Source organism: Oryctolagus cuniculus, chromosome 5 (genome assembly GCF_964237555.1).
Source record: "Oryctolagus cuniculus chromosome 5, mOryCun1.1, whole genome shotgun sequence".
Taxonomy (NCBI): Eukaryota; Metazoa; Chordata; class Mammalia; order Lagomorpha; family Leporidae; genus Oryctolagus; species Oryctolagus cuniculus.
Genome location: NC_091436.1, coordinates 133,958,736 through 133,978,769, shown reverse-complemented (window position 1 = coordinate 133,978,769; position 20,034 = coordinate 133,958,736). Strand labels below are relative to the sequence as shown.

The 20,034-nt window shown below is 63.1% G+C and overlaps 1 protein-coding gene across 1 annotated transcript; it reads right to left on the bottom strand.

The window, feature by feature from the left end:
- Window positions 1–324: 324 nt before the first annotated feature.
- Window positions 325–19,938, bottom strand: TEAD3 (TEA domain transcription factor 3). The gene is made up of 14 exons (XM_070074156.1): window positions 19,546–19,938; window positions 12,046–12,297; window positions 10,460–10,524; window positions 6,416–6,478; window positions 6,179–6,241; window positions 5,464–5,475; window positions 4,437–4,574; window positions 4,275–4,324; window positions 3,740–3,801; window positions 2,676–2,809; window positions 2,395–2,568; window positions 2,047–2,187; window positions 1,808–1,960; window positions 325–1,691 (listed from the first exon to the last, which is right to left on the bottom strand). The coding sequence occupies exons 2-14, from the start codon at window positions 12,050–12,052 to the stop codon at window positions 1,578–1,580; spliced, it is 1,176 nt and encodes a 391-aa protein (XP_069930257.1). The 5' UTR covers window positions 12,053–12,297; window positions 19,546–19,938; the 3' UTR covers window positions 325–1,577.
- Between the last annotated feature and the right edge of the window lie 96 nt (window positions 19,939–20,034).

The window sequence follows — 20,034 nt, the reverse complement described above, 5'->3', positions numbered from 1 at the left end:
GTGATGGTTGGGTCAGCAGTCTCCTGGGAAAACTAGGTCGTGAGACTTCTCAACCCCTTATAGGTGGCTCAGCTATCCACTGAGGGAGAGCCATCACCCCTCAGGGCCAGGATGACCAGCAGTAGCCATGGCACCCATGAAGTGGACTGCTTCAGGAGGCTAGCGCAGGTCACCACCTGGAGGCGCTCAGGCCAGTGCTGGGAGAAACGTGAGGAAACGGGGCTGAGATTCCTTAGGAAGGAGCATGGTGGGGGTGACACCAGGGCCTCGAGGGGCACCGTGGCCACCTAAGGTGTTCTAACCAAGGATCTGGTGCGTAACCGGTCACGTGGCAGACCCACAAACATAACTTTAATTCTGTTTTTGAGCAGGAGCTGGGCCTTGAGGACCAGTGCCCTAGCCCAGAGCCACATTTATGACAACCCATCACAGCTGGATTTAAAAAATACACAAAAATATATATAATATACATTATAAAACCTAGGTGGGGGTTGGGGGTGGCCTGAGCGGTATGCAAACTGTGAGGACCTTCAGGAAGCTCGGGCGGGGTGGGGCAAGGAAGGAAGGGGCACAGTACTTCATATGAAACTCATAAATACCCAGAGGGCTGGTGGGCAGGCAAAGGGTTGACCCTCAGCCCCAGAACAAGGTCTGGGCAGCTGCTGGCCCAGGGCAGGGGGACTGAGGTGGGAAAGACCAGAAGGCAGCAGGACCCTTCCAGGGTTTGGCGACCCCAGGTCTCAGGCAAGGGGGAATATCCAGGCCTCCTGCTACCTCTCCTGGGGCCTGTGCGGAGGCTGGGACTCCGCCTTCCTCTACCAGGTCCTGGACAGTGGAGGGGAGGGGCTGCTTGGAGGCTCCTGGGACCCTGGCGGCTTTCGGGCAGAGAGGGTGCCTAACAGGCCTAGTAGCTGTTGCAGAGCCCTCTGGCCCTTCTGCCTGGGGTGCTCTGTCCAGGCCCCCAGAGAGGCCCCCTCACTCCCTGGGCAGACACTGCCCCACTCTCCCCATGCGGCCAGCCCTGCTCCAGGGAGGTAGTGTAAGCCTGGGCTCCAGGATGAGCAGCCCTGGCGAGAACTCGCTCATCCTGGGGCCCTACGTTGGCACCTCGCCTGAAACTGAGTTCATGCCCGCTTTGCAGGCTCTGTGGACAGTATAAGGCATGCAAGGGGCCTGACACCCAGCGGATGTGAGGAAGTGGGAGCCCTTTCCAACCCAACCCCAACTTGCCACTCCTCTCCTAGGGCCTCTGCGCCCACCACACGCCCCTGAGGGGACAGCCAGTGGCCACACCTGCTGGAGCCCGAAGGTGTCCTGCAGCCCCAGCTCTCTGAGGTCACTCAAGCCACACAGCTGCGCGAGAGTGGGTCACCGCTGCAGCCTGGCTGCCCCACAACCCAGCCCTCCTCTCTTCTCCCACATTTAAAGCGCAGAACAGTGGCAGGGAGTGTGTGTGCTGGGGGTGGGCGGGGTGGCCTCCTGGGTCCCGGGCCAGATGCCTGGTGGGTGGATGAGTCCTTGATCCTGGACCCCCCAGAGGCGCCAGTTCTGCAGCCTTGTGGCGGCTCCGAGGGCCCCTAGTCTTTGACAAGCTTGTAGACGTGGTGCTGGGCCCCGTGCTCGCTCGTGGAGACTTCGAAGACAAAAGCAATGACCAGCAGGGTCTCCTGCGAGTCTCGGCTGGTGACCACCTGGGGGCGGGCAGGAGAGTCACAGGGTCAGGCAGGCAGGGGCAGGGGCCCAGTCTCCGCTCACCTGAGGCCGCTGGCCCTCGCCGGGCTCCGCCCCAGCCCTGCCGCCCGCGCACCTGCAGGATGGTGAAGTTCTCCAGCACGCTGTTCATCATGTACTTCTCGGGCAGGTGCTTCAGCTTGTGGATGAAGTTGATCATGTACTCGCACATGGGCGAGCGGTGGATGCGGTACACGAAGCGCCCGTTCTCCAGCCTGGCGTACTCGGTCTGCGCAGAGCGGCCGAGAAGCCGTCATCAGCCTGCCTGCTCCCGGCCCCGCCACGCCCCTCCCCCCCATCCCGGCCCCCACTCACCTCCACCTTCTCCACCACCTGCTTGCCAAAGGAGCACACCTTGGTGGAGACGCTGATGGTCATGCTGTCGGCAGAGCTGTACTGGGAGCTGACCCCATAGAAGGCGCCCGGGCCCTCCTGGATGGTGCTGTTCAGGTCCGCCTGTGGGCGGGGCGGGCGCATGAGGGGCTGGCAGAGGCTGAGGGAGGCCTGCGCCACAGCACTTGGGCACCCTGCCCAGGGCCCATATCCAGCACACTCCACAGTCCACGGGCAGGAGGCAGGGCGGGGTGGCACGGGTGCTGGGGGTGCTGCCCATGTTGGATGGGGGAGGGGCTGGCAGCAGAGAGGGGGTAGCGGGTAGCTCACCCAGAACTTGACGAGGAAGAAGGCGTTGGGGGGCCCCTTCTCATAGAGCTCCTTCAGGCCTCCCTTTTTCTCGGGGAACTTGTCGTAAATCTGCCGCACGTCCACGGCCTCCAGGGGCGGGTCTGAGAAGGCGGGGTTCGTCTGGCCGATGTGCACAAACAGGTGTTTGCTGTACTGTGGGGGGGGCCCAGACAGGGTCAGGGGAGCAGGCCAGACTCCCGCCCCACGGTGGCAGGGTCTCCAGGCTGGCAGGGAGCCTCACCCCCACCCGCACACGTTACCGTGTCAGGGTCTCGCTGCACCTCCATGAAGGCCGAGTACTCCAGGAGCCGCAGCCGGGAGGAGGCGATGGTGCGGTCCTGCCACACGGGCACGGAGGCAGCGGCTGGGGGCAGCGGGGCCAGGGGCTCGTAGCCTGGGAGGGAGACGGAGCCGCGTCTGCACATGCACGGTTATGTATGAAGCTGCCCCTGCCCCGCCCACAGCCCCTGTGCAAACTGGAAAACGGTGCCCTTTGGGAAGGAACCTGGTTGGCTTTTGACTCCCCTACAGGTGTCCTAGTACAGTCTACAACCTGCACTACTGAATGTGGTAGCCCCAAGGGCTTCCATCAAGGACATTTTCCCAGGGTGAGCGCTGTGGTGCAGCTGGTTAAGCCACTGCCTGGGACATCCATAACCATACTGGAGTCCCTGGTATCTAGTCCCAGCTCCTCTGTGCTGCTGCTTCCTGCTAATATGCCCGGGAAGCAGTGGGTGATGGCCCAAGTACTCGGGCTCCTGGCTCCTGGCTTCAGCTTGGCCTGGCTGTTCTGGACGTTTAGGGAGTGAATCAGCAGATGGGGGTTCTCTTGCTGTCTGTCTCTCTATAGGCTCTGCCTTTCAAATAAATAATAAATAAATAAATAAATAAATAAATCTTAAAAAAAATACATTTTCCCTGTGTCACACGCATTAATAGAAACACAAAACACAAGAAGTAAAAAGGGAAAATAACAATTTTCAGAATCCCGCCACCCAGAGAGAGTACAGCCCTGTGAAGACTTCAGAGCACTTTCCTAGACCAAGGGACTTTGTGACTCACAGAGCAATCACTATAAATGTGCTACTTCTGACGGTGGGCGCCCACAGCTGCACGTCGGCCATGCAGTGGTGTGCCAGGGTTCCGGAAGCCACGTCGTACAAGGCAGAGGCAATTCCTGGCCAGTCCCACCCCCCTACAGATGCCACACCCCTTCCCTCCCTGTACACACACATACACACACACACACACACAGCTGGGCCCTGGCTCTCCCAGACGGAGGCGCAGGCGCCAGACAGAGGACAGCCTCCCGTGGGGCACTTACTGCTGAGTGTCGGTGGCAGGGGCGGCTGGATGGGGTAGGCTGGTTGTGCAAAGGGCTTAATGCTGCGAACAGGAGCAGAGGGTGGTCAGAGGGGACCCCTCTTCCTTCCCTCCCACCTGCCCCAGCCTCATCCAGGACCCCCCTGGGGGCCCCTCCCAGACACAAGCTGACAGCCTTCTGCCGTCTGCTCATCTTAACTTCTGTGAATGCCTGCATCTCACAACAGGTGCACCTGCAATGCCATTTCAACCCCTCCCCACGCCCTCACTGCACAGAGGCTGTGCCTTGTCTTGGAGCCAAAGAAACCCAGCATCCTGGACCGCCTGACCTGTCAACTGAGAGACTGGCTCAGAGCTGAACTGAGAGAGAAATGACAGGATGAGCGGCTGGTGAACAAGTGCACAGATAGATGCATTATCGCTCCCGGCTGCTCCCCCTGTCTCTCTACCTCTGAAGGGCAACCTGGCTCAGCTGTTGCTAGAACCCAGCTGGGCGGGCAGGCCACGGGCGTGGCGAGAATGAGCGCCATACTCACTCCTGAGAGGGTCCAGGCTGCTGTCCCAGGAGAGGGGGGCTGCTCCAGAACTGCAAGACGGGACAAGCCAAGGGAGCTCAGTGTCCAGGGGCCCCGGGAGCCCACGCTTCAGGGCACGCCCCCGCCAGTGCTCCCCCTCCCGGGACCCCGGGGACCCCGTACCCGTGAGGAAGTGGAGAAGACGGCCTGGGGCAGAGGGGAGGGCGGGCTGAACTTGTTCTGCAGGACACTGGCGGAGACGATCTGGGCAGAGGACATGGACGCCATGCTCTGGAGGGCTTTGTCCTTGGACACCTGGTCCTGGGGAGGGAGGGCTCGCATGAGGCCTGGGCTCTGGGAGTCCCAGTCTGGTCTCCAGCCCCAGCTCTGCACTTCCGGAAGTCTTTATCCTTCCCTGGGTGTCAGCCTCCGAAGGGGGCATCGCCCCACTGACCATGGCCACAGTGAGAGGGAACATGAACTGGGACACATCAAAACAGCAATCCTTATCAGGGCCCCTACACAGTCCTGTTTTCTGTTCTGTTCTATTTCTATTCTGTTCATTGGTGGTTCTCAAAGCAGGGGCCCTGGACCAGCTGCTCCAGCATCCCCTGGGAGCCTGGTAGACAGGTACATCCGAAGCCCCAGCCCAGACTCCTGGACCAGGCTGAGGGTGAGGCCCAGGCATTTGCTCTGGCAAAGCCCCCCAGGTGATTCGATGCACACTCAAGTGTGAGCGCTGCTGATTTTCCTTTATTAACAAAACACTGGGTGGCGGCAGGGCTGTGGCACAGCGGACTAAGCCGCCCCTTGTGATGCCAGTACCCCATATCAGAGCGCCGGTTCAGGTCTCTGAATTTCTCCCGCTGATCCAGCTCCCTGCTCATACATCTGGGAGGCACGGGATGACGGCTCAAGTGCTTGGGTTCCTTGCACCGCCATGGGAGACCTGGAGTTTCTGGCTCCTGGTTTCAGCTATCTTTCTCTGGGCATTTGAGGAGTGAATCAGTGGATGGAGGCTCTGTCCCTGTCTCTTCCTCTCTCTGTCACTCTGCCTTTCAAATAAATAAAGACGGTTTTAAAATAAATAAAATTAAAAACGGTGCTTGCAAACCCGTTACGCTGATCTCACAATCCCCGATTTGCAAGCCCGTGTGATGTGCCGAGGCCCTCCCCACCGCCTCCGCTCCCGAGGGGCAGTGCCACTCACCAGGTTCATGGCCTGTGAAAGAGAGGGGGGAAGGATGCGTCAGTGTAGTGGGGGACATGGCTTCCGGCCTCCCGCCACCCAGCACCCACCTGCTTTCAGCTCCCAGGGAACCCAAGCAAGCTGAGAGGCAGCCATGAGCCACCCCCTGCCCCACCGAGGACTGCCTGCCAGCTGGGGGGTACCCTGGGAAGGGGGCAGCAAGCTGGAGACCTGGAGGGTGGGCCACGCTGGCGCCCCGGGGTCTGTGTCCTCTGGCCCTGTGCCCTAGGCATAGGGGAGCAGGGGCAGGGGGATGGCACTCAGCCAATGTGGGCCCAGAGAAGGGTGTGGGCTGTAAACCCTGAACCTAGGTCCTCGGCTGCACAGCTGGCAGGGGACAGGGAGCTGCTGCGCCGGCTCTGCAGCCCGTCGCCCTGTGCACCCGAAGTCCCTGTGCAACCGGCAAGCAGCACTCAGGAGAAGAAAAAGGAAAATGAAGACAAGGAGAGGCGGGCCCGAGAGGCTCCCAGACGTCCACCGTCTGCCCCACTGCAGGGCTGGCTGTCCCCTCGGGCTCCCGCTCAGTCTCCCTGGACTGTGGCCCTCTGCCGGCTTCCTGCCGCTGCCTGTGTTTCTGAGACCCCCTCGCATTTTTGTGGGCCCCTGCCCTGCCCCAGGCCTCGGTCCGGGAGGGGGGCTGGCCTAGGACCAGGCTAAGTGGCAGGAGGCCCCCTACCTTCAGCTTGGACTGAATCTCCCGAGATTTCCGCCTGGCTAGAACCTGCAAGTGGCTAGAGACCTGCAGAGAAAGAGAGAGAGAGAAAGAGAGAACAGAAAGAGTGGAAGGAGAGGCCAGGACAGAGCTTCAGCCGGAGAAGAGGCAGAGGCCGGGCCGTGCAGAGACAGCAGCAGGGGCGCCGTGGGGAAGGGCCCGAGGCAGGGGCTGCAGGCCCCGGGCGGGCGCCCAACGTACCTTGATGCCAACCTGGTACTCCCGCACCTTCTTCCGAGCTAGAACCTGTATGTGGCTGGACACCTAGGGGCCGCCCCGCGCCCGCCAGAGAGGAAAACACAGACAGTGAGGAGGCGGGGCGCGGGCGCCACAGGCGAGGAGCACCCCAGCCCCCATCTGCACACAGGACCTGGCCAGGAGGGCACCTGTGAGAGCTGAAACCGGCCAAGCTGCGCGCCCTGGCACGGGGCTGCCCCCTCTCCCCCCCCAGCAAAACAGGGCCACTTTTTCCTCCTGGCGACTTCAGGGGAGCTGATTCTAACTGGTCAGTGGCAGCCACAACGCTCCTGTTGCCCATTGGATCACCGACCAAGGAAGGCCATACCCTCCAGCGAGGATGCCCCCCACAACACACTGCCTAAGTCCCACCCAACAGCCTCCTGCTCCTCCTGCTTCGGGGCTCACAGCATCTCCCCCCACGCCACAAGCACGCGTGCCCTCTCCCTGTACTGACGTGAGTGCTCACGGACGGACACGGGAGCTGCTTTCCCAGAAGGCTTCTCCCCAAGCGGCTACTGGCAGACCTGGGCTAATCCCGGTCTTCACAGGCACCCCTGGGCTGGCGCACCGGCTCACACATGGACACATGGGCTTGCACACAGACCTTTGCCACTGAGGGCCCGGACGCTGAGCCTTGGAGAGAGACCCAGGGGCACCTGCTTTCCCCAGCAGCCCAGGCACCCCCGTCACACTGGCTTCCCTCGGAAGCTGCTTGCATCCACACAAGGAAGAGTTTTTTTCTTTTTCATCGCAGCCTGAAAACCACCAGGTGCATGACCCCGGGGGCTTAGGGAGACCCCTGGTTGGGACGCAGGCAGGCGCTCCACACACAGGAGTGAGCCTCAGGTCCCACGAAATGACTGACAGTTTCACGCAATGACAACGCAGATGCTTCTGAGCATGCGTGCTGCACACGTAAGGGCTCAAGCGATCTCTACAGCAACATTAAGAAGGTTCTACTACTACGTCCATTATCCCTGACTTGCAGATGATGAAACCCAAGCACAGAGAGGTAAGGCAACTTGCCCCAGGTCACACAGCTGGGTGCCGGAGCTGGGATGGGCACCCAGGCAGTCCGACCCCAGGGACCCCCGTTGCTTCACCACCAGCTACACTAGCGGGAAGCGTCAGACCCGAGCCCAGAGGGTGGATTCTGTGACACCGGTGGCCATTTATTGAGCTGCTCTGTCAGTACAGAGGCACGGTACTTGCTCTGCACTGCGGCAGGGGTCTGAAGACAGCCACACTGTGTTTCTTTGCAAGAGTAAAATAAAAACAACCCCAAACCTGGGCTGTTGGCTGCTCTCTCTAACACATGATGACGCGCCTTTCCTCACAGCCACAGTATGGAGCGCATTTGAACTGGGTATTAGAAAACCCAGAGTTTGAGGGAAGAATAAAGTCAGGGGCTGGCACCATGGCGTAGTGGGCTAAGCCTCCGCCTGCAGTGCCGGCATCCCATATGGGTGCCAGTTCGAGTCCCGGCTGCTCCTCTTCCCATCTGCTCTCTGCTATGGCCTGGGAAAGAGGTAGAAGATGGCCCGAGTGCTTGGGCCCCTGCACCCATGTGGGAGACCTGGAAGAAGCGTCAGGTTCCTGGCTTTGGATTTGCTCAGCTCTGGCCACTGCAACCATTTGGGGAGCTGGGAGACTTTTCTCTCTGTCTGTCCCTCTCTCTGCAACTCTACCTCTCAAAAAAGAAATTAAAAAATCTTAAAAAAAAACAAGTTTAAAAACAAAACCAAAAAGAATAAGTCAGGAGGACCCTACACTGGCAACATGGTTAAGACCAGTAGTTTTTAAAATTCTAAGCCTGCCGACAGCTGGCCTGGAAAACCCCATCGTAAGGGATGCCTGTACAGTGAGTTATAATGCTGCACCCAGAATTAAGAGGCTGGCAAGGGCTGGCACTGCGGCACACTGGCATCTAGTGTCAGAGTCAGTGCCAGTCCTGGCTGCTCTACTTACAATCCAGCGTCCTGCTAATGCTCCTGGGAAGGCAGTGGAAGCCAGCCAAAGTCCTTGGGCCCTCACCACCCATGTGGGAGACCTGGATGGAGTTCCTGGCTCCTGGCTTCAGCCTAGCCCAGCCCCAGCCATTGCGGCATTTTGGGGAGTGAACCAGCAGGTGGAAGATCTTCCCAGCCTCCTCTCTCTCTCTTATTCTTCCTTTGAAATAAATGCATAAATAAATCTTTAAAAAAAAAAAAAAGGGAAAAGGGGCTAGTGCTGTGGCACAGTAACCTAAGCCTCTGTCTGAGGCATGGGCATCCCACATGGGCACTGGTTCGAATCCTGGCTGCTTCTCTTCTGATCCAGCTCTCTGCTGTGGCCTGGGAAAGCAGTAGAAGATGGCCCGAGTCTTTGGGCCCCTGCACCCACATGGAAGACCCAGAAGAAGCTCCTGGCTCCTGGCTTCATATTGGCCCAGCTCCGGTCGTTGCGGCCATTTGGGGAGTGAACCAGTGGATGGAAGACCTCTCTCTCTGTCTCTCCCTGTCTCTGTCTGTAACTCTGCCTCTCAAATAAAGAAATACAATCTTTAAAAAAAAGAAGAAGAAAAAAAGGTTGGGTGTGTGCCCTAGGCTCTGCCGCTGCGCTGGGCCTCGGTTCAGGGTGACTGAGTTTCTGATCACTTTGACAATCAGGGTCCCTGTGACCACGTGGACAGCGCTCTGTCTACAGGAACAGCAGTGACAGGAACAGCAGCGGCGGCCTCTCTGTCCTGAGTGTCTTCACGCATTAATTCACGGGGTGGGGGTGGGGGTGGGGGTGGGAGGGGCATGGAATCAAGGCTGGAAGGCAAATGGTACAGAGTCTTCAAAAAGTTCACGGAAGATGTGTATCATGAAAAAACTCTGCATGGATCTGTCGCACTGGAATAAGCTTATTGTCTCGCTCCACTTCTCCAGACTTTCTGAAGTCCCCTCCTGTGAGAGCCCAAAGGTCTGATGTCTGAGCCACCAAGGTCCAGGGAACGGAACGGGGGCCCTTGCTGCTGCCGCCCCCTGCCGTATCCCTGGTGCTAGGACGTAGCGGTAGCTGAGCCATTTACCGAGTGTGGGCTACAAGCACAGACAGCAGCCAGGGAGGGAGGGGCTTCAGAGAAGGGGACATGGGGCAGGCCACCTTTGTCCTGTGCGCACCCGGATGGGGAGGCTGCGAGGGCGGAGGGCGAGCGCTGACCGCCATTCCTCCAGCCTGGCCGCCCTCCCAGGAACCCTAAGGCCCGATGGACGCCCCTTTGGGCTTCGCGTGACCACACGGCCACCTTCCCTGCACAGGAGCCATCATCACTCTCCCCACCCACACCGTCCCCACTCTGCCGAGTGAGGCTCAGCCTCCGTCCACCTGGCCCTCTCCAGTCCCCCGCCCAGCTGCTCTGTTACTCCCAGGGACCCTGATGCCCTGGGGGGAGCCAGTCCCCCAGGCCTCCCCAGCCCTGCCCCATCTCCTGGATATCAGGGCTCCTTCCTGCCCTGTGGGTTGAATCCTGGATCACCACCTGCCAGCGTCTCTTTCCTCATCTGGAAAACGGAAACAATTGCTCTATCTACCTCCCGACTCCCTCCCCTCTGCCTGGCTGACTCCCAATTCCTTCTTAAAGATGTCACCTCCTCTGAGAAGCCTTCCCAGCCTCCCTGCCTGGTCTGGATGAGGCTCTGGTCCCTTCTGGCCACGCCCTGCAGATAGCCCCTCAGCCACGCCCCCCTACTCTGTACTTGTCCTCTGTCTTGCTGACTGGCAGGTGAGCCACCCGGGGTGGGATGAGGCAGCTGCCCTGGGGCTTATCTGGTCCCTGAAGCAAAGGCTGAGGGGGGCGGGTGGGGGGTCTCCATGAGAAGTGGGGAAAGTGGATGGAGCTGCCTGGGCGAGGGAGGGGGCTGGGATGAGAAAGGGGGCAGGTGTCGAGCTGGGCACGGGCGGCTCTGAGGAGGGGAGCAGGACGGAGCCGGCCATGGAGGCTGGGTGGGCTAGGGGCTGCTCCACGAACCGTCTCCCTACCTGCTTTCTCGTCCGTGTCTTCCCTGTCCGCAGCTTAATGTAGCGCGCGATCAGCTCGTTTCGACCTAGATTGGGGTGAGAGAAAAAAAATGAGGAGTGGGCAAAGGGAGGCGCTGGGGCTGAAGATGCCCCATCCCCGCAGGAAACCCCACGGGGGACCTCCCCAAGCGCTGCTCTTCTGCCCTCCCTGCCCGAGGCCCCAGACCAAGCCGCACGAGCATGCGGGAGGCCAGAGAGTCTGGGACCATAGCGGGGCTGCTCACGATGGGAGGGGTCGGGGGGCCACCGAGGAGGGGGAGGAAGGGGCTGCACCCGTTACGTAGCCCTGACAGGCTGACCCTGCAGACACACTGGGCAGGTGGACACAGGGCAGCAGCACCCCCGGCACTCCCAGTCCCCACACCGCTTCCTCCCGAGCCAGCAGCCACGGAAAAGGGGCAGGGGTGCCCATGTGTGAGAATGCGCCACGCCACGGGCATGTGTCCCCCATGCACGAATGAGACATCCGGACTGGGTTCCTGCCAAGTGGGCAAGACCCTGGACCGGTCCCTTCCCTTCCGTGGAGAAGGACAACCAGGAAGGAAGGAGTGGGTGGCCTCCCACAAGCCCCCTCCGACACTGACAGCCTGTGCAGGACGTCTCACTGTGACCTTGTGCCCGGCCCCCTGTGTCACGGATGCCAGTGTCTCTCCCGCCCTGTGCGCGCGTGCCCAGCTGCCTGCGAGCCCCAGCACCACAGATGTCTGCTGGCCCCTGGCTGAGCTGATGCCAGCATCCGCACCCCAAATTCAGGTTCCCTGTCCCCGCACCCCATGGGCTCCCCCAGAACAGCCACATTCCCCTAATTCCTCTCTGCTGATAGAACCAGCCCCGCTGCTCCTCCCTCCCCAGCTGGGCCCCTCTCCACCCCACTCCCTCCACCCTGTCTAAAAATACTCTGTGGGGCTGCCCCAGCCATCTGTGATGTAGCAATGGGGGCAGGCGCCCCTGCCCTACAGAAGGCGCCCAGAACATCTGCCTGCCCCATGAGTGGGCTCTGGTGCACAGGGGCTGTCGGGCCAGCACCCCCCACCCCGCCCCTCGGGGCCAAGCCTCCACACCCACCTGGCACTGTTGGGGAGGCCTCGGAGGGGTCAAGTTAGCCTACAATGGCAGCCCTGGGTCAGCCTGTCTGGAGGCGGGGCGCCTCCTCTGTGCGGCTCCTGGCTCCCCTCCCCACACAGGCGTCTGTGACAGCCTCACCCCAGGTTGCCCTCCCCCCACCCCTCCCAGGGCAGGGACCCTCTCCCAGGTCTGGGGCAGACCAGACTGACCCAGTTTCCTGGGCCCACTGAGTCACCGAACACTCCAGGCCCAGGCCAGCAGGGGGAGGAGCAGCGGGCGGGCGGGGGCGGGGGTGCGGGCCGCGCTGTGGGGGCTGCCTTGTTTATGAGGAGGATCCGGACACACAGGCTCGCACGCCCAGACTCGCCCCGTGGCGGGCTGGCGGCCTCCAGGACTTTGCCAAACCGGTTGGGTGAGGGGCCAGAGAGCAGGGGGAGGGGCCGGGGAGTCCAGTCCAGTGTCCCCGGGCCGCCCGCACGCACCGTACATCTTGCCCTCATCCGACAGGATGATCTTGCGCCTGCCGCAGGGCGGGTAGATGGCCAGGGCCTCCTGGAAGCTCTGCTCGATGTCAGGGCTCCACACGCCCTCCGCATCGTTGTCCAGGCCCTTGTCCAGGCCTTCGGGCCCATCCTCCCGGGCCTCGCCGGGGCTGCTGCTGGCGTTCCAGCTGTTGGACGCTATTGTGCTGGTTGCTCCGGGCTCTGGGCCTGAGCCCACGGGGCTGCCTGAGCCTGGGGGAAGACAAGGAGGGGTTAGGGCGGGGTGGGGGTCCCCCTGAGCACAGCCATTCCCCTCCCACCCCCAGCCACTGGTCCCCGGGGCAGGTGCTTCAGGTGGGGGTGGAGGGAACCAGAGCGTGTCAAATTGAGAATCGTGTCACCTTGGATGAGCTCCTACCCCTCCCAGGGTCCCCGCTCTGTAAAATAAGGAGGGGGGCTCCTTGAGGTTGCCAGGGCCGAGATTTAAATGACCCGAGCCTCAGTGCCTGGCTCAGAGCCGGAGGTGATGACAAGCATGACAGAGCGCCTCTGTGGGGAGCTCTTCCCCACATAGGCAGGGAGCTGGAGCGGCACCCACTACCCAGTGAGCCAGGAAGGGATGAACAGCAGTGGCAGGGGCTCTCCATCCCTGGCTGTGGGCTTCTCCTTCCTGCCGTCTGGATCCCCAGCGGGAAACCACCCCCACCCCCCAACACACACCTCCAGCCTCAATGCAGCATGGAGGACCCTTGTGGGAGGAAGAGGGTTTCCTGATCCAGGAAGGGCGAGGCCTCACCCTCCCGGGATAAACCACTGCAGGGAACCCTGGCTGGCGGGGCAGGAGTCGCAAGAAGGGTGATGGCAGCTGAGCAAGTGCCCAGCCAACAGCCTCAACCCACCGGCTCCTCCATCCCACTTCCTGTCCCTGCACCTCCAGGCCCCACAGCAGCCCATAAACCACCCACACACCCGCCCCTACCCTGGCCCACATCGCAGACAGCCCTGGTTCTGTAAACTGGAGTTCCCCCGCACTCGCTGAGCAGGGTTATCAATCTAGACCACACCCAGACGGTGCCCCCAACACACACCACCTCCCTGCAGCCCCCAAACCCACCTTCTCAGAGTATGTCAGGGCTCTGGGGATAGTGGGGGGCAGGGGGACAGGCAGGGCCTGTCAGCAGCCCGGTAGGGGAACATGAACCCCAGGTGCTGCTGAGTGGGAGGGGGTGGGCTTCTTCCCGTGGATGGGCAAGGGCCTGGGAGGCGGGAGTGTCAGCTAGGTGTGGAGTGTGGACCTCACATCACCGCCAGCAACACCTGTCCCATGGCACGCAGTGTTCTGAGAGTCCACCTGCACTGCCTCATTTAGCCTTACAAGAACCCTATGGGCAGACACCCATTACGTCTACTCGATGAACAGAGTTGTTACACAACTTGCCAAGGACACACAGCACGTAAGGCTAGAGCTGAATCCTGGAGCCAGGGAATCTGGCTTCAGTCTGTGAACTAAGCGGGATGAGGGGAGGGGCAGAAACCCTCCACCGTGGGGTGGGCCAGGAGGCCTGGCTGTCCCAGCAACTGCCTCCAGTCTGCAGTGGGGTCCAGGCGTGCCAGCCCTGCTCGGACCCCACGCTGCGAGGCCCCCGGAGTCCCGGAGGGTCCCTGCTCTCCCCGGCCAGTCCCTCAGCCTTGGGCAGAACGCTGGGCCTGGGAAGCACAAGGGGCAGAGGCTGAGGGGCAGACCAAGGGCAGACCAGCAGCTGTGAAGAGCTGAGACCTCTCCCAGCCTGCTCCTCAGCCCGCTCCCCTCCAGCTCCAGCCCTGCGGCTTCCCTCAGAGCAGCGCGGGGCGCATGGGGGGCCTGGCAGCTCTGAAAGCAACTTGCCCGCCTCCCCCTAAGCAGCGCCCCCCCTCCGGGTGATGTCAGCCCCGCCCCGCCCCCCGCGGGAGCACTGTGGCCAAATATGGCTAACGCAGCGCTTGGGAGCTGGGACAGCCTGGGGGGGCGGGGCGGGCAGCCCCAGGCTGGGACGGCTGGCAGCTGCTGAGGGGGAGGGGAGGCGGGGGCGGCCCACAGGTCGGGTCAGTAGACTAGCGGGACCACCACCGTGCCTGCCCCGAGACACACCCAGGATCCACTTTCTAGGAACGCTCTGGGGCAAAGGCAGTCGCCAGGGGCAGCAGGCAGGTGGTGCCCCAGTACACAGCCACGCATGGGCACACACGTGGGCATGGGTCACACTTGCACCCTCAAGTGAGGCACACAGGTGGGCATTGGCAGGCAGAGGCCGAACGGGGGTCTCATGTGAAGCCTCCACTCAGGAGCGGTGGGAGGAAGTCTGCTTGGGCAAGGAAGTTGGGGCTGCTGTGCTGGGGGTGAGAGCAGAGGCAAAGCATGTGCCCACCCCCACCCCCCACCCCCGCTAAACCCCAGCACCACGGGGATCCAGCCTGCCAGCATGGGCTCCCTGACAGACGTGGGCTCATGACAGGCAGAAGGCGAGACATCCTGCTGGGGGCAGGAGGGCAGCCCCACAGGCAGAGAGGGGCAGGTGTCCAGAGCCTGGGAGAGGAGTGCGGACAGAGGCCTGCAGGGCCAGGGGCAGAGAGAGCAGGGCCCACCAGGACTGGCAGGGGAGTCACCAGGAGGCCTGCAGGGTGAACTGTGCAGAGAGGCAGAGGCAGAACAGGCTGGAGGGGCAGTGAGACCCACAGACAGACAGCTGGCCAGAGAGGGACACGAAAGGGAGCAGAGTCCGTGATCGCCCCCACGAAGACCCAGAGAGAGATCAGAGCGGGAGTCGGGGGCGTGAAGGGAAAGGCCAATGCACTCCCATGGACAGGTGCTAGCAAGGGAGGCACAAGACAGAAAGCCAGAGGGAGGGAGTGATGGGGGGTGCATTGCTGGGGCTGCAGTCAGGACATCTCCAGCCCTGTCCCTCCCCACACAGCCAGCCCGCATCTCCCCCTGCAGAAGGCAGCTCACTCCACCTTCACCCTCCACCGGACCAGCCACGCCCCGCTGTCCCTGGCCCGTGGCCCTCAGCCTTCCGGGGTCAGAAGGTGCCTCTGGGTGGTGGCAGGGATGGGGGCTAGGAGGCTGGGCGAGCAGGCTTTGGGGCCCCCAGGGAGATAAGGGGCACACTGCTGCCCACTCCCCACCCTGGGGCCAGACCTGCTGGAAGAACTGGCTGGACAGCTCCAGGGAGGAGGCCAGAGCCAGGGCAGCTACAGAGGCCCTGGACCCCCACCCCCATCAGCCCTGCAGCGTGCAGACCACCTAGCCTCTCTCTAGGGGGAAGGAGGGACAGGTCTGAAGTGTGGGCTCAGAGCGCTGCCCTGGTAGAGGGGCAGACCAGGCAAGTTGGGGCAGGTGGGCTCCTCTGCACCCCGCCCCCACCCCCACATGCATCCCGCAGGGAGGACAGACTGAGCCATGGCCTTGCTGGGTCTAGCAGACAGCAGCTCTCCGCCCTGGCAGGGACCCCAGCCCCCAAATGCTCTCCCCCTGGGTGATGCCCTCGCTCAGAGTGTGGGAAGATCAGCAAAATCAGCAGTTTCCTCCCGGAGCCCCTGCCCTCAACTCCGGGTGGGCCAGGCTGCCCAGCCGGGGGCTGGGGACACGGAAGGGCAGCTGAGGAAGGCTCCAGGAGCTCCCCACCCCCTCTGCCTCCCCACCCCGCCCCCACGGCAGGCCAGCTGTTCTCCAGCTGCCAGAGGCTTCCACCCCAGAAGTGGCTGTGCTCTGCTTGGGACCAGGCTGGGGTAGCGGAGGGGGAGGGACAGCGTTTGCCTCCCCCACCTCCAGCCCAAGGACCCCAGAGAGACCCTGCCAAGTGGCCACACCCTGCCAGGCTGGGGAGGGAGGACCCTCCTCCCTGGAGCAGGGGCTTGATTTCTCCAGGAGGAAGCAATTTGCAGAGGCCACGAGGAACGAGTGGGGGCCTCCTCCCCCCACCCCTGCTTATTAATATGCTTCTAATTTGGGAATCCAGACTCCGCACCCCTCCTCCCCCAGAACATGGGGCAGGGGCTCTCTGGGGGCGGTGGACCCCTGGGCTCCCTTCTCATCCATGGGCAGGCTCCCTGCCCAGAGAGGAGGGGCTCGGTTCCCCGACTTCCCCTAGCCCCTCCCGGGGACTGCCCTGTCCCCTCATCTGGCCCCCCTTCCAGGGAGGGGATCCTCCCAGGTGTCCAGTGGGGGACAGACTGCAGGGAGGGGGGTGGCTCCAGGCTTCACAGTTTTCAGTCACCTCCTGAGTGAGTGTCCCTGCCTCCCAGCCCTGACCCTGGTCATCCAGTGAGCTGCCACCAGACACCGGGTCAGCTCCCCACCAGAAGAGCCGCTTCTGCGAAGACCAGCTTCTTAGAGCCCTTGCTTTCCCTCTCACAGTCTGCCTGCAGCCAGCCACATTCTCCTACCTGCACTCTGCTCTTTACTGGCTTAAAAACATTTTTTTTAAATTTTGGTAAAAACACTTAAGATGTACCATTTCAGCCACGTCATCCCTTCTTCCAGTCTTAGCACCTTTTCCAGAATTTTCCACATAGTCACACGTATGGGCGTCCCACAGGGTGCCCAGGCCCTGCCTGGCACAGCCACCGAGGACGTCACCCACACACGCTCTGTGACCACCCACACGGCTGTCTCAGTCCCACCCCCCATGGCGCCCGCACACGAGTTCATGCTGCACCCCGCTTCACACACGGGGATGTGGCCTGCCCGCGGGTCGTGCCGTGGCGGACTGGTCACACAGAGACAAACCGGAGCCCTCTCACGCACAGGCCTGCAGCACCCAGGTCCCAGGCAGTGACACCACAGGACTAAGTCTGTGCTTCCCACACACACACACACACCTGTGTCACCGGCAGTCACATGCAGCGGCACACCCAGACCCACCGGTCTTCTGGTGCACACCACCAGTCACACACTCGGTGTGGCACAGCGGCTCGCACCCAGTCTCAGCCCACCACACACGCAGCCCCGCACGCAGCCTTCCCCGCTCCCAGCTCCTCTCACACTCTCGGCGTCACACACAGTTGCACTCCCATTTCCCTCTATCACTTCCTGTCCTCTCGGGCCTGGCAGGGAGCACAGGAAACAATCGGGCAGTCGAGGAAACACCAAGGCCAGGCTCTGGGGATGTGCAGGGGGGCCCGGCTGCAGCCACGCGGGCAGGTAGGGTCCGTGCTCCTCTGCCATCCTCCCCAGAGCGGACAGCAGCTTCTCCTGCACACAGATGCTCCTCAGCTGGCCCAGCACCAGGAGGGGTGGGAGGGGCGGGCAAGGCCATGGGGCCAGGGTCTGGTGGGACCCACGAATCTTCCCAGCTTTGGCTGGGGAAGCGGCCGCTCAAAGGCCTGGATTCTCCGGGCCGCCCCTGAGACCCAGTTTCTGCCATCTCATGTGGGAAAAGGAGGCTGGGACCTCCCCGCTACCTCCACACAGGAAGCTGGCCCCCCCCTCCCTGGGGCCTGGCACCACCAGCTCCCTTCACTCTGCTCACCGTGTGCTGACCCCTCTGCTCCTCCCCCTCCTGAGCCAGGAGGTGGGCAGCTGGACTGCTTCTCCTCTGGGCCTGCAGCTACACTGAACCTCCAGGGGGTCCCAGAGGGGGCTGGGAGTGGGAGAGAGGGGCAGATCCCACTGCCTCTTGAACAGATGAGCTCCCCCAACTCCCCCAGGCCTGCCTGTCCCTGGCCTCTTCAGCTGGGCCCACCTGCTCCGGCCCCTCCTCAGCGGCCCCCTGGCTGGTTCCTGCCTCCTTCCTTGGGTCACTTTCTGGCTGCTTCACCCACTCACCTCTCTGGAACCCACAGGGTTCAGGCGGAGGAAGAAGGCAGATGGAGAAAGAGTCTCTGGGAGGAGATCAGAGATCAGGGACCTGAGAAGTTACGTATTCCAAGCAGGGAGACCGAGGCCCAAAGGGCCTGCTAAGGTGACCCGGCCTGTTGGAGGTCCAGCTGGGACCACAGTCCTGGTTCTCGACCTTCTCTGTCGACAGCAGGATGCACCAGGGTCTGCACACCCGAGGGCGAGGGTGGGAGCAGGACTCAGCGTGCAAAGTGCGCGCGCACACAGCTCCCTCCTGCTAACCACTGACCACTCTGCTCAGCCTTTCCCCAGCCCAAGTGCGCTAATTAGCATTAATTACGGTTCCCTCCCTAGGAGAGCTGAGGAAGGCTCCAGCCCCTCCCTGAGGAAGGCACCCCTGAAGATAACCTAGTCCTGAAAGACACATCTGCCCCGTCCTGGCTGGGCAGGCAGGGGCCCAGAAGAACACATGACCACGTCCTCCGGGGGGGTGCCTCTAGGGGAGGGGTCTTGGGACAGGAGGGGCACATAGTAGCCCCAGACGGGCAGTTTCTGGGGAGCTCTGCCGTCCCTCTTTGCCCCAGGCTGCCCCCAGTGTCCTGGGCCGGCAATGAGGTGGAACATGTGTTCACGGAGCCGGAGGCAGCAGGCCCTACAGGCGGCAGCCCCGGGCACCAGCCCCTCTGTGCTGTGTCCGGCCCCCACCCTCATCCCCTGTTCTCCTGGGCTGCAAGTCCAGGCCTGAGCAGACTCTGCCCTTACCTGGAGAGAGGTGAGACCCTGAGAAGCCCTTCCCCAAGGCCTCTTTTCTCCAGACCCTGAAACAATCTCAGCCGGGCATCAGACTCGTCTCCAGGAAAGGTGGCAGAGTGGGGTCTCCACGACCCTGCCCCAGGGCCTGGCTGGGAAGGCCCAGCACCAGGCAGGAATACACCAGGCCCGGTAGGGCAGACGATGTAGGGGACTCGCCTCCCTCTAACCCTCTGAAGTCTATAAACAAGGGCCCTCAGGACGTGCGGGCGAAAAGGCCCCACTGCGGGCCTCTCCACAGCCAGGCGCACTGAGCTCCGAGCTCGGAGCCCCCACGCCGACGCAGACGGTGGAGCTGGAGGGTAGCTGAGCCTCTGCCTCTCGGGGTTGGGGAGGCACACGCCCAGAGCGCGCAACTTCGCTCCCTGGCAAACCCAGCGCAGCCGCGGACACCGCGCGCAGGAACCGGCCTGGGCGCCAGGAGCCGGGCCCGAGGCCTGCGCGGAGCTGGGGCCCGGCGGGCTCCAGGAGAGCGCGGGCCGGGAGTCCAAAGGGCGGCGGGGCCCGGGATTGGGCGCCCCGGATGCCAGCTCCCGGGTGGCAGGCCCGGCAAGCCGTAAGGCCCCCAGTCCCGCAGCCCGCACTCCCAGCGCGGCCGGCGGCGCCGCGGACCGCACGGGGGACACAATCGCCCGGCTTCCCCACCTCCCCCGACCAACTCGCCCCGGGCGCGGGGGGGTGGCGGGGGGGCGGGGCTTCCCGGAGAGAGATCGTCTCCCCCTTCCCTCTAAACTTCCCGGCACCCACATCTGGGGCTCCGGCTCCGGCTGGACAATAGCTTGGGGACCCAGCCCCTCTCAAGGGCCCCCCATCCAAACCAACCAACCAACTCCTTCTCCCGAGCGAGGCCTCCTGCCGGCGTCCGCCCGGCTTACCTGGTCCGAGCTCGGGGGGGCGCTCCGGCCGGGCCGCTCCGCCGGGCCCGAGGGGGCCGAGAGGGGGGCCGGGGAAGGGGGGTCGTGGGGAGGGGGCTGGCCGGAATGTGCGGAATGAGCCGGGCTGGAGCGGGAGGCGCCGGGAGCGGAGGAGGGAGCGAGCGGGACGGAAAGTTTGTGTTGAGAAGCCGGGGCGGGGGGTGGGGGCTGCGGCAGAGGGGGCGGGGCGCGCGGGGGGCGGACCCTGGCTGGGGGCGGGGCCGCTCGGGGCCGCCCCCCGTCGGCGCTCCGGCCGCCCAGCCGGCGACCGCGGGACCCCGGGTCCCAGTGGCCAGCCCGCCGGGCTTGGGCGCCCCTGGGCCGCCCGCCGGAGCGACGCGCCCCACCTGCCTCGGTGCGCTGGGCCTTACCACTCCCTAGCACTCTGCAGAATTTGGGGCTCCGGCCTGGGGCGGGGCGGAGGGCGGAGCTCCCGCCTCGCAGGCCGGG